Below are 20,367 nucleotides of genomic sequence, written 5' to 3'. Positions count from 1 at the left end.
TGTGTAACACAGAAATCAAAGTCCTCTCAAATTATTCTTAAGCCTACTCCTTTCTTATTCAGTTGGGCCCTTGAAGATAAATGTAGTCACAAACTGGATTTGGGGAATTAACACTTGAAACCATCCAAAGTTCTTTTTCCTCTGAGCTAAATAAAAGAAAGTAAAAATGAGAAACCATTCCTAGAAGGTAAGAACCACAATTTAGTAGTAACTTCTCCTTCTGAAAATAAAAATACACAGCTATTAGCAATATACATGTTAATGGGCTCAATTATCCAACTCCAATACACCAAAGAGTTCTAGTTGCCAAGGCTGCTAATTTCCTCCCTACAATCTCTCCCAATTCTGTCTTCTGCTTTCTCTCTATTCCCTGAGCTGTGGTCCTTGGTTCACACCCTGTTTCAGAGCTCCTGAAATGCTTAATACTTGTCTCCCTGCTTTCAGTTTCCAGATAACACTGCCTCACCAGTTACCTTTCCAAATCATGTGGATTTGGATTGTGATCATCCAAGTCTGATCACTACAAACATCTAAAAAAAATTTCTCTTGGGAAACCCCATTCTCTAAAGAAAAAAGTCAATTCATATAGAGCCCTTCACAATCTCTCCTTTTGCTCTCCAGAAACCCTCTTTTACACTCCTGTGCCTTGTACATGCCATTTCTTCTACCAGGAATGTCTTTTTTACTTGGGAAAGTCCTTTTCATAATTCAAAACCAAGTCCAAAGGGTGCCTTCCCCTAAGAGAACTGGCTGCTCCCTCGTTCATATTCCAGTAGCACTGAACCCTGTCAGAGCACTAGATACCACAACTGTCTGCCTGCAGCCTGTCTCCCTGCAGGGACTGAGGGCCTCAAAACCAGGTACCCTACTCCTTTCATCTGTGTATTCCCAGCACCTGGCATGGGGTAAACAGTAGTAAAATAAGACACGAAGGAAACATTATAAAGCAGCTTTGGATTACAGTGGAACATATGGAAGGCTGGGTGGGAATCAGGCGGGATTTACCACTTATCAGCTACTTCACCTTGAGCAAATCATGCGGCTTCTATTACCATGTTCTCCTGCCATATAGCAGATTCTCAAGAAACAAGGTAGCTATTCTGATGGCAATGAATGATACTCAGCAGAGGTGCTTGGCCAGTAAGCTCAATAAAATCTTTTAAGTGTATTTTTACAAAGTAATTATAGATCAAATAGTACATTAAAGGAATTTCATCACTTACCAACACACACACACACACACACACACACACACACACACACGTGAACATGAGACCTTACCACTCCTGCAGCTCATGCATATGAAGGAAACGGTTTCGATACTCCCTTGGCAGCTCAAACTGGGATGGTATGGGGAACATGGATTCGTAGAAGTCCCTGAGAACAGCTTTCACTGTCTGGGCATCTTTATGATTATGGTCTATGTTGTCATTCAGGCAAACAAACTTCCTAGAAAAATAGAGATTCAGGGTTATTGGCTATCATGAGAATGAGCCTGATACAATAAAACAAGAAATGTAGATTCCAAATATATTTTAAACGGACTCATGTTCCAAGCTGTTATATGTGCTGATACGATTCTCTGGGGGAGGAATGTTCTATAGAGTTTTTCTTTGGATTTTCCTCATCTGTAAAACGAAGAGAACTAGGGAAGATAATCTTAAAAGTGCTTCTAGTTGTTGGAATAAGATAATTTAATGATTTCTGTTTAACATGGCCCCAATTAAGTGTTTAATAAATACAGTTTACCGATTAGAGCATTTTGTTGGCAGCCAGAGAAGAAACTGGTGAACACCTAAAACCAAGTTCTATTATGGTTATATTACTAAGAATAGTGATGTAGACAATTAATATAAAGATAGTGCCTTACAGCTATAGATTCTATGAGTTTGATGACTTTTCTTAATATGTCTCCAACTAAGGTACTAGAGTTCTGGCACCTTACTGTCATGCTTCCCCCTACTGTTTCAAGTTCCCTTCAAGGCAAACTCACTAAACTGAGGGCCCATTAAAACAGCAGGCAGGGATAACACCACTTTTGAAGTGAATTTTACTAAAATTTTAAATTACTAAAATTTAAAAGAGACCAAAAAAACACAAAAAAAACCCTCACCAAACTTAAATCTAATAAAGCCCTCAGATCCAACTACCAATTTATAAGAAAAAGTGGGAACATGAGATACAATCAAAGTAGTCCAAAGTACAGAGATTTCTTCATATACACATACAAAATTGTATGTTTAAAAAAGAGAGATTGAGGAAAAACTGACAGACTTAAGTGCAGTGAATTTACTTGATACCACTTCAAACCAATAAAAAACGTAAATGCTTAGAAAAGACAACGAGGGAAACAGGTATATTGACCAGATGGCTATCATATTAAGGAATAAAATAATGATATGGCAGTTATTTTGAAAGAGCTGTTATAGAGAAATATATTTTAAATATCTAGAGATAAAATGAAACAATGTCTGAGCTTTACATACAAATAATCAGAAAGTGGTAGTAAAGGACTGGATGTGTGTAGATGAAAGAAGAACAACTTCTAACAATCACTTCTTATTGAAGATGAGTGGTGGGTAAAAATTCATTATCCTATCTACTCTCTTGGGGACTGTATCAAATTAAAGGATACTCAAGAGGTATCAACCAAATACAATACATAAGCCTTGACTAGATCCTGCATTTAAAAAAAAAAATAGCTATACAGGGCATTTGGATGCAACTAGGGAAATATGAATATGGATTATCTATTAGATGGTATTACTTAGTGTTATCAGATTATGTGTTAGTTATGTGTTAACTGTCTTTAGTATAAAGGAGAATGATTTTGTTTTAGAAGATATGTACTAGAATAATTACCAGTGAAATGTATGGATGCCTGAAACTAAATTTCAAATGGTTCAGCAAACAGCAACAACAAAATAAAAACAAAACCTGTTTTGTGTGTGTGTATAGACAGATCAATAAGTATAATAAAACGCTGACATTTTTAAATCTGGGTTAAATATTTATGGGATTTATTGTAGTATTTTTTTCCATTTTCCTTTATCTCCAAAATTTTTCATAACGTTGGGAGAAATTAAAAAAAGTATATGCACGAGACAAAGGGTATGTGTGGACAACAACTAAATTAGACCCTGCTGGGTGCCTAGAAAACATCATCCCCTTTCTTCTAAAAGGAGTTTGCATTTTGCTCAGTATTTCTCTCCCCATGAGCTGACTCAATGGGAGGCAAGCCTACTCCATCCCAGAGACAGCTCCTGTGTATGTGAATCCTTTTCACAGTGACTGATATTAGAATGGGGGTCTCGGGCGCCGGGATGACTCAGTTGGTTAAGTGTCTGATTCTTGATTTCTGCTCAGGTCATGATCTCAGGGTCATGGATGGAGCTCCTCATAGGGCTGGGGGGTGGTCTGTGCTCGGTGGGGCGTATACTTGTCCCTCTGTGCACCCCTCCCTGCAATGCGCAATCTTTCTGCTCTCTCAAATAAATCAAATCTAAAAAAAAAAAAGAGAATGAATGATGAATGAATGGAGAGACAGCATACCCTACATACAAAGGGGCAATCCCTTTGTCTCAGAGCATAGCTCCATTTGCAGAGACATCTAGAATTGCTGTGGCTCCCCTATCTCCAGCCTGAAGATGAAGCCAACAAAAGCAGGAGGGCAACAGAGAGGAACAGGCCTGAGGGAAAAGCAAAGCCTGGATTCTGCCTAGTCCAGACTCCTCGTTAATGGGGGAAAACCTGTCCTTAAAACTTCAGTCAGTAAGAACACTGGTTTTCCATACCTGAATTAAAAATGAGCACCTAAAAAAGTAAAACAAGAGTTAAAAATAAGATCTGTTCAAGATCACAAGGGCCTGGCAGGTACTAAGCCTGGCTTACTACGTGTCCTTTTAGGAAATCCCTGTCCGTTTAAGTACCATAAAGGTCTATGAATTCTCTTACCCCAAAACTTTCAAACGGGCACAAAGACATAAAGGTATAAGGTACAACTGAAAACTACAAATTCTCACGTGATATTCTTACATATAACAAAATGACTGGGAGGGCACATCAACAAAATGGGGGGAAGCAAAAAGCAAGGACTGAATTTTTTTTTTTTTTTTAAGATATTTTAAAAAATTAAAGCAGGGCATTCCAGTCAGAGGGCATAACAGGTAGAGAGAGCTACAAGCTGAGTGATTATTAATCATAATGGTTGGGACGGCTGGGTGGCTCAGTCAGTTAAGCTTCTGCCTTCAGCTCAGGTCATGATCCCAGAGTCTTGGGATCGAGTTCCACATTGGGTTCCTTGCTTGGCTCCCTCTGCCTGCTCTGCATTCCATCTGCTCCAAACTAAATAAGCCACTTCCTTCTCTTGAGTCATCTTTTATCGTGTTTATTTGCATAATTAAAGATCATTTTTGGGGGTGTCTGGGTGGCTTAGTTGGTTAAGTGTCAGCCTTTAGCTCAGGTCATGATCCTGGGACCCTGAGCTCGAGCCCCACATCGGGCTCCATTCTCAGCAGGGAGTCTGCTTCTCCCTCTGCCTCTCCCCTCCCCCACTAGCTTGTGCATACACGCTCTCTCCTCAAAAAAAATTTTTTTTTAAAAAGGGTTATGGACATTGGGGAGGGTATGTGCTCTGGTGAGTGCTGTGAAATGTGTAAGCCTGATGATTGACAGACCTGTAACCCTGGGGCAAATAAGATATTATATGTTAATAAAAAATTTTAAAAAAGAAAGATCATTTTTTAAAGTTATGGGAATTCTCTGTATTTTCTGTTCAATTTTGCCGTGAACCTAAAAGTACTCAAAAAAGTAAAGTTTACCAGTTAAGAAAAAAGTACCTGGGGTTTTTTCTTATATCATCCAACTGGCCAACCACATGAGAAACATTGGTACGGATCATTTTAAAAGCAATTTCTTCTTCTCCCATGATTTCAAACCTAATTATCAAAACATATTTTAAAGAGTATAAATATTTACATGGAAATAAAAACAGAATTTAAATAAGAAAAGTATTTTATAAAACTTTAACAGTCAATATCCTGAGAATGACTTACTCTTTTGGTGTTACTAAACAAAACCACCTCATATAAATTTTAAAAGGTGGCTCAGGAGATAAACTATTGTAAAATTATGAAAATGCCAGACTCCTACAATTATTCTTAAACAGAGAAAATGTATGTACAACTTACCTATATTTGTTTTTGTCCTTATATGCTTTGTGGATTTTATCAGTTACTGGTTTACAGTTGGTTACTAGACTCTTAGTGACTGGTGGCTAGAGAAAATACAAACAATGCATCAGGCCAAGACCTGGATGGGATAGGTTGAAGCACTAACCTCAGGGCAAAATTTAAGGAGGGACCAAAGACTCCTAATCAAGACAAATACTTTAATGCAGTATTTGAAAAAGTCAAATTGGCATGAAATAGCCTGCAGGCTAATTGCCTGTTTTTGTAAATAAATTTTTATTTTAATCACACATTGCTATACACTGTTAAAATAGTCTTGTAAGTTACTGGCCGAATAAATTTCTAACATAAATTGTAATGAACTGGTCTATGTCATACTCATAAGCTAACTTGTCATTCTTAACCTAATTGGGAAATACTTTATCCTAGGTATAATCACAGTTAATTACAGTAATGAAGCCAACACCTTGCTAAGAGTTCATTCGAGTAATGCTAACAAATGCTGTTAGTATTCATGCTCCAAGTAGTTTATTTGTATGAACCTCAAGCCTAACTTATTAACATTAGCAAGCAGCCTTTACTTAATTCTTAAAAGGGTATTTGCTGATTCTAAATCTCATGCCAGAAAGCTAGTATAAATCACCTTCCTCAGGGAGGAACACATTTCTGCAAGTTCTGTGTAAACGCAGGGGCCTGGTAACTGTGAAGTCTTACTAGGAACACAAAGTTTATAAGAGAAAGCTAGGAAAGGGGAGGAGAAAAGACAGTGAAGGACAGAAATGAAAGTACAGGTGGGGGAAACAGAAGTCTTGAGTGAGAGTGAACACCAGCAAAACTCTCTGAAGTATTCTCATTGGCTATCCTCTGCTGTCCTTAACGAACAGATGTCTGATTACAGAATATTAGCAACTAATCTCAATATTAGCTTAACATCCACTAGATAGGAGAAAGAAAAGATATGAATGATTCCGGATTATCTGAACTTCTGCTGTCTACCAAAGAGATAAATATAGAGTCTACTTCATGTGTTTGAAATGCTATACAAAACCGGTACAGATAATACTTGATAAGGATATACTTCCTTGTTACACAAAGGAACTCATGCCACTTACCAAATTGGGATCATAGTATGCTTCCTGAGTTGGTGGAACACTGTTTAGCAGAGTGATATTAACAGGGAGCATTTTCGAGCAATTTATTAGCATGTGTTCCAGACCTGTTAAATCCTAATAAAGCAAAATAAAAGGATACACCTTATATGTACAAGTAATAACTGTGGTTTTAAAAATAAAAATTATGTGAAAGTCTCCAAAATTTCTTTAAATGCTATCTTCAAGGGGAGTTTGATTACATGACTCCTAAAATAAAAACATCCCAAAAAGAACAGAATGAGATAATACAAACACAAATATTTCATGTTCATCTCAAAGTAGAACATACTGGCTTATGAGGCACTTTTTAGTCAGGGGGAGCCCCAGATGGGAGGTCCTGCAGTCAGGTTCATCTTGGCACTCTCCACTAACAAGTCATCTACTCCTAGGACTACAGGATGCTGTGACCAAGGGGACTGTGCAACAACCCAGGCCTGGCTGAGAGATAGCTCCAGTGGGCCACACCTGAAGCTTCTGAAAGAACCTGTCACGAGAATCTTATATGCAGGGATGGTCTGGCTCTTCTCCACATAATATAATAGCAGAACACCTACTTCAGGCCTAAAAATGTACTCTTATAAAATATGAACCTCAAATTTGGCTTTAAATTCTGGCACTAAAAATGGACTAGTTGTGAATACCTCTGTTAAATATTAAGAATTACTCTTACTTGCACTACAACAAAATATGTGAAAGAAAAGAGAAGGTTCAGAAGAGAAAAACAAAACAAAACACACCTGCAAACTTAAAGGCAGGTCGTGAATTCTGGTAGCCAGTGTTCGGATTTCTCTGTCAGATAAGACACCAGACTGGTCTGTATCAACTTCATCAAAAACCTGAGATATATTCAGTGGCTGAACAGCACTCATGAGATAGTAAAAATATGAAAAGGCAAACTGCATATCCTCCGAATGGCGTACTTTGTGAAATGACGTCTTATCAAATTCTTCAGGGAACCTGTCCAAACATAACATACAATGAGCTGAGCTCTGGATACTTGAAGTATATATAGACATTAATCTGTATTCAAATATATTCCAACATTTGTGGAGTTAGAATCTTCTTTCCCATTTCTTTCGCTGATACCTTCAACATACCAGTTGTCACGTGTTAAGAGCCATACATCAAGCACCGCAAAGACGTCCACTGTAAGCAGACTTAACTCTGAGCACGTGCAAGCAACTCACACAATAAGCGAGACTTACATATCTTGAAGTTCTTGCATAACGATTCGGTCAATCATGTGAGGCATGTGTGCAGGGACTTTCCGAGATGTGAATCCAAACTTGCTGTTTAGAATTTTATTTACGTATCGAAGGGAATCTGCAAATGTATCTTTCAACTGCCTTCCAGTGTGTTTGCTATCAGTGTAGTATGCCAGTTGTGTCTTCAATGACTCTTCTTCCTGAAAAGAGAATTCCATGTAACATAGCATTATGTTTACTGCACAGGTGTACTTTGTTAACAAGAGATAAGTAGTATTTTATATACCTAGCCAGGAACTGTGACAAATAAATGAGCACCAGCAGATCACTTTAAGGATCCTAAGAGTAGGACTAAACTCGATTTCAGTGAAAGTATCACCAGCACTGGTCTATGAACAACAGTTGGGCGAAGGAGGTCTATTTATAGGGTATTTTTCAAGGACTAGTCACCAAGCATGAAATTTCATAGCCAATTCAGTGCAGTATTTAAAAAATTTATTTGAAAGTAAGTTCGACAGGGGCGTCTGGGTGGTCAGTTGATTGAACATCTGACTCTTGATCTTGGCCCAGGTCTTGATCTCAGGTTGTTAAGTTCAGGCCTCACATTGAAGCCTACTTTAAAAATAAAAATTAATTAACTAACTGATCAATTTAATAGCACTTTCAATATCAAGTTATTTCTACTGGTGACATCTAAGCAGTAAGCACTTGAGTTCTGAACAGAAGGACCAAAAAAAGGATTGTTTCACCATATAACAGTGTTAATATTATAAAAATATAAAGATGGAACCCTGTCAAAATCAAAATCAGTAAGAGGCAAAACTAATGGGCAAAGAATATTAAGAGAATATATGAATACACTTTACGAAGATGGAATATTTTTGCTTCTCAATCTGGTGAAAAAATATCGATTGATACTGTTGTTGGTTAGCCTGTGGAGAAACTAGCACTTTTATATACTGTGGCAGTATGAAGTGGCATGGCATTCTAGAAGGACACAGTAAAAAAAAACAATTAACTTTAACCTAGCAATTCCACCTACATAAGTAGAAACTTCCTCAAAAATAGGCTATACGTACAAGAATATCTACTGCAACACTACTTGTAATTGCAAAACAAACAGCTCTTAAAAAACACAGTGACACTCGCATGGGTTTGCTCCCATACTACTGGATCAAGAGGCAACCACAGAGCAGTATGTGTAGTGCTAGTTCACTGCTGCAAAACACGTATTAATATAGTTTGTATATTTGCATATCTATATAAAAATACTGGAAAAATACCCACCAAACTATTCCTAGTGATTATTTCAAGTAAGAAAATAAAGGAAGAAAAGAGGAAGATCTTTCCCTTTTTTACTGTATATTTTTTGGATTGCTTACAATTTTTGCCACTAGTCTATAATATTTTTTAATTTAAAATAAGTAATGAAAGGGATATTATCACAGGTAAGAACTTTGCAGTCCTTCACTCAATTGGTAAATGACTACTGTAGGGATAAGATACTCTCCAAAGACAGTGAGGTAAGTTCCCCTCTTCAGCCTCTTTTTTCCCAGCCTGACACCTACTCATGGCTGTGCTCTGTTCATGATCCAGCCTCGACCACAGACAGGGTTTTTCTTGGTCTGTCAATTCCCACATAGTTGACAGGAACTATCCTCACAAACAGTTCAGGAGGATAGCTCCTCATGGATGCCTTCTCTAATACCTCTAGGCAAAGTAAGAAATTTTCCTTTTGGACTCCTTGCGCAACCTCGGGAGACCTCTATCACGTTGCTACAATTATTTACTCACAAATCTGTCCTCCTAGCTGTGTTCTAATAGTCTTGCATTCCCCTGCAGTGAACACAGTGACAGCACTTGGCAGATGGACAGATGACAGCATGGCACCATGGAGACCATGGTACAGGAGAGTGAGCACTTGAACCCTGAGGCTTGGCTCACACTGGAAACTAGTTAATTTATCTGCACCCTGGGGTTTTTTTTTTTAAATCAGTAAAATTGGAAAAATAATCAGATCTGACTCACACAGTATATGCAGAAGCAATTTTTTTTTGAAATCACAACATGTCAAGTGAAGATACCATCCCTGTTCTACTACTTTCTCAGGGCATGCCCCCAGCTTACTCCCTTACTCATTCACATTAGCTTAAGCTGTTTCCTAAATGTGACGTGAGGATCATACTAGTAGATAACCTTATAAGGTATTTTTATTGTTAGGGGTGTTGGGGCAATAAAAGCATGTAAGAAAAAGCATTTAGTTCAGTGACTGGCACAGGAAGTCCTGAATAAACAGTACCTATTATTATATAATTACCCCTTACAAGGTTATTTATTTTTCTGAGCATGGGAAAGACGAAAGCTGGATATAACTTACGTCAAGAAGATCCTGGAAATACTTTTTTTTCTCCCATGGCAAAAAGCCCAGGTAACTGTCTGTATAATGCTGCAGTTTTCTTCCAGGTAGTACTTCATTAACATCTATGTAGTTGTTTGCATTTTCCTCCATTCTGTTTTTCTCTTGTTCTTTCCCTGTGATTTTCTTTTCTTTTGTAATCTGCTTTTCCAGTGGAACAATCCGAGATGAGAGTTTTTCTGTTGATACACTTCCACCTCTTACTTTTTGGATCAGAATTTCAGATTTAAATTTTTCTTCGATTTCTAAGTCCGGGGGTGGATTCTGACTCTGGTAGTGACCATTCACTTTCATTGTCACTGCTGAAAAAGTCGACCTCTGTAATCTTTCAGATGTTCCCAAGCTTTTCGGCAAGATGCTTTTGTGAACCTGTTTTTCCAGTGGGGCCTCTACACTGTCATTTCTTTCATCTGTTATTAAAGCTTGATATATTTTTACTTCAGCACCTGGTGAGCTCCTCAGAAATGATCTCAGCAATGCTGACTTGGACAGGTTGTATCCTTTCACAGTGATGTCTCCACGTTCTAGCTGCAAATCCAAGTTACTGAGACTCAACTGAGCCTCTTTGGGAAGGAGTGAAATATTTACCAAGGGAATTTCCACCTCCACCTGGAATCTTCCTGTTGTGTTAACATCATGCCTTTTGAACTTTGGAAAGCGTTTCTCTTCAGGAATATCCTCAAAGAGTACTTCCGCCTCTGGAAGAAGTGTTGTGGGACTAACCAAATTTTGGTAAGACTTCTGGGTCGTAGAATTCACTTTGGGTTCCTCTCTTGTGTCAACCTCTACTGTTATCTGGATTTTGAACTCTTCATCATTTGTATTTTGAAATGTGAGATTAAAATGTATTGTGGTCGCATTCATTCCACTGTGCATTATGAGGTGGATGGTTTTCCACTTATTGGCAATAGAAGCATGTCGAATTATTGGGTTGTCACTATAGGCACCTTCGATTCCTCTTTTGGCTATTTCTGCAAAGCTGAAATAAGGCAGGCATTCACCTTTTGGAATAACATAGTGAGTCTGGTTTGGGAGAAGAGTTACTTTATACAATTCATGAAAATGATCTAGAGGAAAAAACACAAACATGACTTTAAAAATGAGGAATTTCCACCTCCGTTTCCTTTAATTCTTAGGGTTTGGATTTTCAGTTTCTAAGAATGACTTTACATTGACTTCGGAATAATAAACATTTTAACACAAGAGCTGTTGGTATGGGGGCTCACTTTATTATCTGAAGCAATCACTATTATCAACGTGGAATGCTGAGTCTAACTGACTAAAGAGATAGGGTAAATTCCACCGATCAACTCTCATCTTTGTATCCATTTGAAAAAATACAACCTTCTGCCAAAATGACCTCCAGGGAAAAGCTATCAAGATCCAGAGTTCAAACCATTCTTACTTAGTGTATTACTGGTCTCTTTCTATTGTTTCTAAATCAAACCTTTGCCATATAATTTCAATGAAGGTGCATCTGCCTCGTACAAAATAAGTCAGACTGGAGCAATAACAGGCAAAGATGCAGCTCTAGTGTCTACTGTTTTTTAAAGATCTGTGTGCTCGGGGCGCCTAGGTGGCTCAGTGGGTTAAGGTCTCTGCCTTCGGCTCGGGTTGTGGTCTCAGGGTCCTGGGATTGAGCCCGGCAACGGGCTCGCTGCTTGGAAGGGAGCCTGCTTTCCCCCTTTCTCTCTGTCTGCCTCTGCCTACTTGTGATCTCTGTCAAATAAATAAATAAATGAATCTTAAAAAAAAAAGAAAAAGAAAAAAAAGATCTGTGTCCTCTCTTTTCACTTACACCTGGTCTGGATGCAATGATGGGCAACGGATTCATAGAGAATAATTACTTTAAGTAACAACAATACACACCTCCCTTTACTTATCAAGGATTTTGATCCCCTTACTCTGAGTATCTTTTTACGTGACTAAATATACCTTGCCCACAGTCGCCAGCATCAAACCCACAGGACAAGACGTTGCAAGCTTGGTCACAGAACTTATCAGCAAGCCAGGAATTCGCACATCCTTGATTACAGTAAGAGACACTATTTAGTCCTCCACCAAACTGCCAGGGCTGTCCAATTCCAATACTGCCGGTACCCCCGCCTCCTGCAGCATAGCGACTCCCACCATTGTTACCTGTAAGGGGAGGAGGAAGACAGAATCTTGCTGTGCTTATTATCTTGGAAAAGGACTGTTCCTTCTTTCTCAGTAGTGCTATCAAGGTTGATGCCTGCATTTCAGTCAGAAAAGGTTCACCCCATTCTTTAGCAGAAATTTTCATGTATCTTAAGAAGAAAACAAACTGAAAAGGGAAAAATCACTTGACAGGGTACTGGGCATGGGATGACCAGGCCTTGGCACTTAGAGCTGTGCAACCTTGAAGTACAAACTGGCCTACAGGGGCATGTGGAGGTGCATGTGGAGGAGCAGAGAAACAGGAGGAGATTATTCTGAAGACGGACTGTCAGAACTGCCAAAACGTGTCTAATATGGGGTGCCAGCCTCATCATCGAACCTTAACGTTCTATTAGGGGCTGATGTCTCTGGACTGCACGGATCTTCTTGGCATGTCTGTGTTCTCTCACTGAGGCTGCTTACATTTTTCAAAAGTGCATCAGACAGAACACAACTTAAAGCTTTGTTTCTTCTAATACTTCGCACTTTTTCAAATCTGTTTCTGTATATGGAATATAGGGATGATAATATCTGTGCACATACTGTCTCCTTCTTAGCTGACTGAGAAATTCAAGTGGGTAAAGGAAAATGCATTATAAACTCAAATGCTTGATAAACTGAAAGGTAATCAATAAATGTAAAAACATGCTATTATAAACAAATACAGATATAACCATGTAAGAGAGAGAAGATGCTGAAGAGATCACTGACAGAAAGCTGCTGCTGAAAGCCACCAGCCTTGAGCTCCTAGGAACCAGGCAGAGTGATTCTTGCTTTTGAGATTACATAGTTAAAGATATTCCTGATTTTTTAATTTCACATAATAAAAGGCATTTTCAAGTGCAGGGCCAGCCTGGGAATATGCCCTCAACAATGGAGAATATGAAAAAACCGAGCCACCGGGAATGTGAGTCATTACATCCACAATCTATGGATTACTCTATGTATTGTTTTAACACAGGAAGAATGTTTAACTCACTATACCTATTCAGTGATGATATGAATGAAAAAAAGTCGGTAAACATGAATAAATTACATGTGAGCACATCATTACCAGAGCAGTCACCACCATCCCAGTCACAGGCTGAATTATTGCAAGCCTTGTCACAATAGCCGTCTTTAATCCAGGAACCAGGGCAGCCCTCAGCACAATTTGGCACCGGCCATGTCAAATAAACCTATGACAGAGCCAAAAAGAAAATAATATAGACACTTTCTAATTTCAAATTAGGATTCCTTTTAAAAAAAAAAAAAAAAGGAAAGAAACTGAGCCTCCAGTAAAGGTTACGATTCTCCCTGGGCCGGCCACCCGCATCCCCGTGGTATATTTTACACTGTTTGCTGCAGCAGTTTACAGAGTCCTGCTACGTCAATGACTCTTACTGAGCACATCTGCTCTTTTTCATGACTCAAGGAAAGCAGACAAGGACTCAATTCATAGATTGGTTTATAATCTATCTTGAAATAAAAAAAAAGCAACACATCAGACTTAAAGATAAGTACAAATGTGTGCCAAAGCAGGTAGAAAGTATATCACACATTCACTGCTTTTCTGTGACCACTGTCATTAATTCCTAAATGTATTTCTAATTCCTAAATGTAATTCCTCAATGTGTTTACCCATGATCTTGTCAGATGAACTCTCAATACCCTTATCTCAGTGCATAGGTCCTGCAATAAATGATGTTAGCGCAGTGTTCTAAGTTGTGAACTTGCCTTTTAAAGTGAGTGACATGGTATGTGGTAACCTTTTAAAATAAATTAATTTAAAAAATGCACCCCATGCCTCTGCATGCTCCATCTATTTGGAATGCCTTTCTTCATCTAGTTAACTCTTACTTGTTCTTCAAAGTTCACTAAATTCAAATGGAAATCTAGCCCTGTCTGGTTTCAAATTCCTGGGCAGCCATGCCTTCCCACTGAGGGCACACCTGCCAACATCGTAATCACTGTTCCTAGTTACAGATTTTGTCTGTCTCTCCTGCCAAGCCATAGCTCACCCTGTCAGCCCTACAAACACAGAGGAGGCAACTGAACAGGGACGGAGAGAAGGGGCACACTGGGGTGGCATAAACAGCAAGAGGAAAAGTAGTTTTGTGCAATTAGCATTTCCAGTTGCAGGATTCTGTAACTTTAAAGTTTATGGTAGTAATTCTCCAACTTTTCACTGAATCCTAACAGGGCCACAGGGGTATTCCTAGTTTCCCCAGTATGCAGACAGGAAACACACGTAATCATTGCCCAGGACCATCCTCAATTAATGGCCCCTCTGTCTGTGCTCATAACGACTTTTCAATCATACCTCTCAACGTCAAGGGAGACTGCTGCCCTACATGAAATTACACCCATGTCCGTAAGCGGAAAATTGAACTCACTTTTTATCTTGGCCATTTTGCTGATGTTCTAATGATGATTTTGTATTTCATAGTGGTTTTGCTTTCTCTGCTATTGCTATAGTAGAAAATACAGGAGGTGCGGTCTGGGTGTCTGACAATGTAGGGAAGCAAAACACTACTAAGGAACATTTTTTGTCCTCCCAAATTGTTAACTCTCCTGAGTTTAGCACTCAAAAATGCTTATTTGACCCGAACTGTATATAGAGTAGTATGTATACTGTTTTCCTGATCTGTTTATAACTTCTAAATGACTTCTAAGCTAGGCATCCTTTCCTCTCAGGCACTCACCTTCTGGCCTTTGGAGTGACTATAAAAATCATCCGGCCAAACATCCTTCCCAAACATGACATCATCGTTCAGATAAATAAACTTCTGGGACAGCCCTTCAATGCGATGAATGTGACTTTCAATAGCAGGTGAACTAAAGGTAGGCAAGTGGCTCAAGTTTCTAAAAACATCCTTTAAGCAAATAACAACAAAGGCAAGAGAAAAAGAGGGTGGATGAGAATTATTTCATTTTGTTTTCCTTTTTGGAAGGAAGGAAGGGAGATAAGTAGAACAGTCAAAGGGGATGGAGGTGGGGAGGATGAGGGAAAAGGGAATAAAATTAGGGATAGGTGAAGGACAGAAAAGGAAACCACAGCCTTGTGATGACATGGAAAGTCATGGACCTGGTGTGTGACTATTGTCACTCGAGGATTATCAAGGTTCAGCCAAGATGGAATCTGTCCATTGGTGACAATGAAAATATTCCGAACCCACGGAGCATGCCTCTCGATGGATCGCAGTGAATATCTTAGTTCTTCGTTATCTTCAAAACGGCTGGCAGAAACATCTTCATCCTGCTTAGACTGAAAAGAACATTTCACATGTGAAAATGTAAAATACCACTTAAGTCACACCTTTCCTCCTGGTTGTCCCCTCTGCCCAATCTGCTCTCAGGGTGCTCTAACAGACTTCTAAAGACTGAGTCCTACATTTGAACATCACAAAAAATGCAAAACACTCAGCATATTTAAAACAACAAAAATACCCAACAATTCTTTTGTACTTTTTTAAAGAGAAGGTTCTTGGATCTGATTCTAGGGCACTTCAGTTAATATTAACCAATGGCAATGACTAGAAAATTAGAAAAGTTCCAATCAACTCAACTCTCTGTAAGACCTCTTCCTCCTTCAAATATAATGACTTATAAATCCATAAATCTAAACCCTTGATTAGGGTTTAGAAAGAATCTCTGCTTCCCTTACCTGGCTAATTGCACTCAGGTCCCATAATAAATATGCAGGACTTATAGTCAGTTCTTTTCCATCAATAGTCATGTTCTTCTTAGTCTGCTTATTCAGTTCTTGGAACTCTTTTGGGTTATTCAGTTTTAGAAGTGCTACACTGGCTTCTGAATATAACTGCAACTGTAAAATAACAAAAGGTTACATGCAGAAAAACTGAGCCTCAAAAAAGAGACACCTCTAAATTTCCAGTTTGATTTTTAATCTTTAAATGTATATAACACATATAATGCATACTTAAATCTATATTATGTATGTTTAAAGTTTAATTCTAGCTCTCTATATAGATTATGAACTAGTAAGCTTATGATCACCAAAAGAAGATGTAAACAGGCCAGACACACTTCCCAAATGAGTGGAAGAACCCAGGTAATGTAAAACAGAGGGAGTGGTGGAGTTCTGGCACATGGGACATTTCAGGCCGAACCCAAAAGCCGCAGCCAATACTCAATATTGACAAGTGCAGCGAGATCTCCTAAAAGGCCAGAATCCCCAAGTGTTCTATGAAATCTCCCCATTTTCAATGCTGGCTCAAATGTTTTCAATTGTCCTGCTTTCAAACAAAATACAACTGGTCACCAGCTGTGACCTCTGTTCTAGAATATCACCAGTCTGCTTATACTGGAGGAAACCCTGCGATGTAACATTGCTGGGATTGGTAGAAACAAGCCTGCAAGCACAGTCTCCAAACTTTTGTGAGTCACGTCTAAGAAGAATGTCTCTGACAGGGATGCTTGAACAGTCTCCATAGGAAAAGCACCTTCTGGGGCAGAGCTTTCAAAGAAGTCATCAGTCTAAGATGACTACAAACATCATGTTTTACAAATAGGCTTTCTACCACTACCAGATCCGCTTAAAAAGATGGGGGTGAGAACTCCTTCTGCTGAACTGACTCTCTTAACAGGGCCAGTTTCTTAATTAATTAGTTAATTAATTAATTGCAGAGCAAATGCAAATTATTATGAGCTCATCCTGAGCTCTCATATATGCTACCTGACTAAATTTAGCTCATCTTTCCAAGTTTCCTGAGTTTATGATGTCAAAAACGAGAAGTTCAAGTTGAAATTTCATTTATATTTTTCCCCTTATCACAAACTGCATGTGGGTGTTTGGGTGCATGCATGCGAAGGTGTGTACTGTCTTCCTGACTGATTACTTTCTTTCACCCTGACAGCACCTGGTATATACTGAGCACTCACTGAAGGAGCTCTCACTGCTGTTATCCTGCCTCAGTATGTGGGGGGGCAGGTGGGAGGCAGGACAAATATTCTTCTATGCGACTATCTACTGAGTCTCACTGCCTGCCCCAGCCTGCCCCTGCTCCATCCTTCCCTCCCACAGTGGCTCCCGCAGCACCTCTGAGGGCTCCGTGAAACATAACAATCACTAAATTTTTAATGAATGTAGTACTTTAATACTCAAATTTAAATTTTATTGGGCAGATACCCTTATATTAATATCTTTTATACAAATACTTTGAAATTTCATAGACATTTTCCTGACTAGAGCCATGAAAACTAAAGAGCTTAAGGGAATATTTCTATGTTGAAAAACCTTTTCTGCCACCATAATCAACCAAGTTGTGAGTGGTGAAAAGGGCAGGGAGAAGTATCCTCCGCTAGCCACTAGGTGGCACCCTAGTCATAGACATCTGCAGGAAGAGAGGCGGTGATAAGGAAAAGTGGGTGTAGTAAATACTGAATGCTGGATTAGCTTGGGCAGCTGCTTCCATCCACAGCTTTTTACATGGAATTATTAAGTTTATCTAAATTCTTTAAATTATAAGTTTCTCAAAGAGAAAAACTATACCCACCCACTGAAGGCCCACAACAGGCAAGATGACTGAGAAGTAAAGGTCTGCTACTTTTAAGCCAGAGATTTCAGGGTATGTGTTACTAGAGCATTATCTAGCATAATGGATCGATACACCTATACATGGTAGCATAAGGTTAGGGGAAAAAAACATGCCTCTAATACAGGTGAAAACAAACTCATTCCAGTAACTTGACAACTCAAGAGTTTTCTAAAACTTAAGTCAGTTCCAGAGTTGCTTTAATCTATGGGAAGTGTCTATTTTAGGAATAAAACCAAAACAAAGGGTACCATACTTTATAAGAGCAGGTGTGTAACACAGTTTCAGGCAAGTCACTAAAAGGGGCGTTAATACAGTTACTACAATTATCTGTTACCTTGAATGTGCCCTGAACAGAAGTCGGAGGTAACCAAGTTCAGGAAGGACAATATGCGCTCCCGTCCCCCCAGCACTGTCCTTCCTGCCAAAGTCAACATCCTGCGCAGCCTTCAAGGATCCGTGCAGCCTCTTTCTCTATGGGAACCTCCCCCATGTCTCTGATCTACACAGACTTTACCTGCCTCTATATGCCAACTTTGGAGGTCTGTACTACTCTCCTTGCTAACTCATCTTACTTTGCTACTTGAATACTTGACATGCACACATACTGCCTCCAAAACATGATTCTAAGTGCAAAGCCATATGGTAATCATTAGGGGTACACAGGTGAGCAAGTAATATCCATCCTGTGTTGCTCGTACCCAGGCAGGGCCTCCAGAGCAGAACTGAGCACTGGGTGGAGGCCACAGGCCTAGGCCAAGGCCTCCTGAAGAACCGTGGGAGGGCAAGACAGTCTACCCCATTCAGGTCCTAAAGTCCAGTGTCTAATAACCTCTTCCTCCCACATGCCACAAAGCACCTCTAACAACACACCCCAAACTGAGCTCTCAGTTTCCTTCCCAAAAAATCTGCTTCTCCTACTGAGGCTAGGAATGTGGTTAAAGCCATCACTTCCATCTTCACTACTAACATCCACTTCCCCTTTCATTTTTCCTTCCCTCTCCCCAACAGCTAATAAGTCACAGGGTCATGCTGAGTGTTTCTCGCAGATGTTTTTAGAACCATTTTCTTTACTGGCACCACTTCCAGGACAGTTGCTGAACCTGAACATCTTGCTGGGCTATGGCTGCAGTGGCTAAACTGGTTTTCTGCCCAGGCTCATCTTGCTTAATCTCTACCACCATACCTTCACCTACTATGTTCCTTAGAAACAGATCAAGGGCTCCTCCTAAGGATGCCCTTTGCCTCCAGGATAAAGTCAGGCTCCTTATCAGATCTTTCCCAATCTGGCCTCAATCTCTTTTCCCAATCTCAGCACCAGGAAAATCCCCGTCTGGTGGCTGTCTGCCAAAAATAGCTGCCTTGGTTTTCTGGAAACCACTGACTTGCAAACCTCCAGCCCTTTGCTCAGGCTGTTCCCTCTTGCAGGAATGGTCTTTCCCACCCCCTTCTCTGCTGGGAGAATGGCTGCTGTGTCCAGGGCCCAGCTAAAATGTCTTGTATTCTACAAAGCCTTCTGCACCAGTACACCTAAAACCCAGATATGCTAACACCACTTCGTATAAACACTTACTTGGAAGTGATCGTGCCCCAAAATTATGTAAATGCTTTATTCACTCAGTGATCCTTAACACAGTCCCTGGCACAAAGCAGACATTTACTAAAAGCTCATACTCCAAATGGACTGGAATCCAGTGACAGGAAACTTCTTTCTCAAGGTATTCATAATAAAACCAGGAAGAGGAACCTACAGAAAGTCAGTCACTTGAAGGATTAGCTTTAAATGCTGATCCACTCCCCTTCTATTCTTCCCCTTGCTCATTTTCTCTCTAATCTCCCCAAACCAGAATTTCTAATCCCTGAAGTTCAATGCAGGTGTTGGCATCATGAAAATGACCTGCAATGAATGTTATGGCTAATCAGCTTGACCCTCTGAGGAGGTGCTAGCCTCCACAAAGACAAGTCTGGGAATCCAAATAAATCTCCGGACAGTGAATGAACAGTACAAGGGGGCATATCACTGTGCGCAGAGCCTGTTGGTACTCCTCATCCAAATCAAGTTATTACCCCACCCACCTCTACGCACACACCACACTCCATACCACCCAAAAACAGTTTGCTGGAGGATCAACAACTACTTGGACTGGCATTCTTTGGCAGCACGCACCCGTGTGTGTGTCAGCAAACACTGGGAAGCAGCTGCAGCAGGCAAAGAAAAGTCAAACTTGACTGGGGAATAGAGATACATCATGAACCTTCTTTCCTTTAAAAACATATTACAGGGCGCCTGGGCGACTCAGTTGGTTAAGCAACTGCCTTCGGCTCAGGGCATGATCCTGGAGTTCCGGGATCGAGTCCCACGTTGGGCTCCCTGCTCAGCGGGAGGTCTGCTTCTCCCTCTGACCCTCCCCCTTTTCATGCTCTCTCTCTCTCCCTCTCTCAAATAAATAAATAAATAAATAAAAATTAAAAAAAAAAAACCAACCCATATTACAGTTGCAATCATATAAACAGATTCAAGAATGTCATTCTTGGGATGCCTGGGTGGCTCAGTTGGTTAAGCAGCTGCCTTCAGCTGGGGTCATGATCCCAGGGTCCTGCATCAGGCTCACTGCTCAGTGGGGGGGCCTGCTGCTCCCTCTGCCTGCTGTTCCCCCTGCCTGTGCACTCTCTGACAAGTTAAAGGGAACG

General features: G+C 39.9%; 1 protein-coding gene across 3 annotated transcripts in view; it reads right to left on the bottom strand.

Annotated features, from left to right (window-relative positions):
- GNPTAB (N-acetylglucosamine-1-phosphate transferase subunits alpha and beta) overlaps positions 1-20,367 on the bottom strand; it is a 76,344-nt gene that overhangs the window by 10,198 nt on the left and 45,779 nt on the right. For 2 of the 3 annotated variants that reach the window (XM_032346596.1, XM_032346599.1), the window contains 12 exons: positions 15,786-15,947; positions 15,207-15,386; positions 14,824-14,994; positions 13,194-13,317; positions 11,897-12,100; positions 9,923-11,028; positions 7,546-7,745; positions 7,078-7,297; positions 6,302-6,415; positions 5,190-5,275; positions 4,839-4,937; positions 1,282-1,449 (listed from right to left, as the gene is read on the bottom strand). In XM_032346596.1, the coding sequence (XP_032202487.1) occupies positions 1,282-1,449; positions 4,839-4,937; positions 5,190-5,275; positions 6,302-6,415; positions 7,078-7,297; positions 7,546-7,745; positions 9,923-11,028; positions 11,897-12,100; positions 13,194-13,317; positions 14,824-14,994; positions 15,207-15,386; positions 15,786-15,947 (2,834 nt within the window). The remainder of the gene's footprint in view (positions 1-1,281; positions 1,450-4,838; positions 4,938-5,189; positions 5,276-6,301; positions 6,416-7,077; positions 7,298-7,545; positions 7,746-9,922; positions 11,029-11,896; positions 12,101-13,193; positions 13,318-14,823; positions 14,995-15,206; positions 15,387-15,785; positions 15,948-20,367) is intronic. The other variant, XM_032346597.1, reaches the window with a different exon arrangement.

The sequence above is a fragment of the Mustela erminea genome, chromosome 6 (assembly GCF_009829155.1).
Source record: "Mustela erminea isolate mMusErm1 chromosome 6, mMusErm1.Pri, whole genome shotgun sequence".
NCBI classification, from domain to species: Eukaryota; Metazoa; Chordata; class Mammalia; order Carnivora; family Mustelidae; genus Mustela; species Mustela erminea.
The sequence above is the reverse complement of the archived record's forward strand: the minus strand, read 5'-3'. Positions and strand labels throughout refer to the sequence as shown.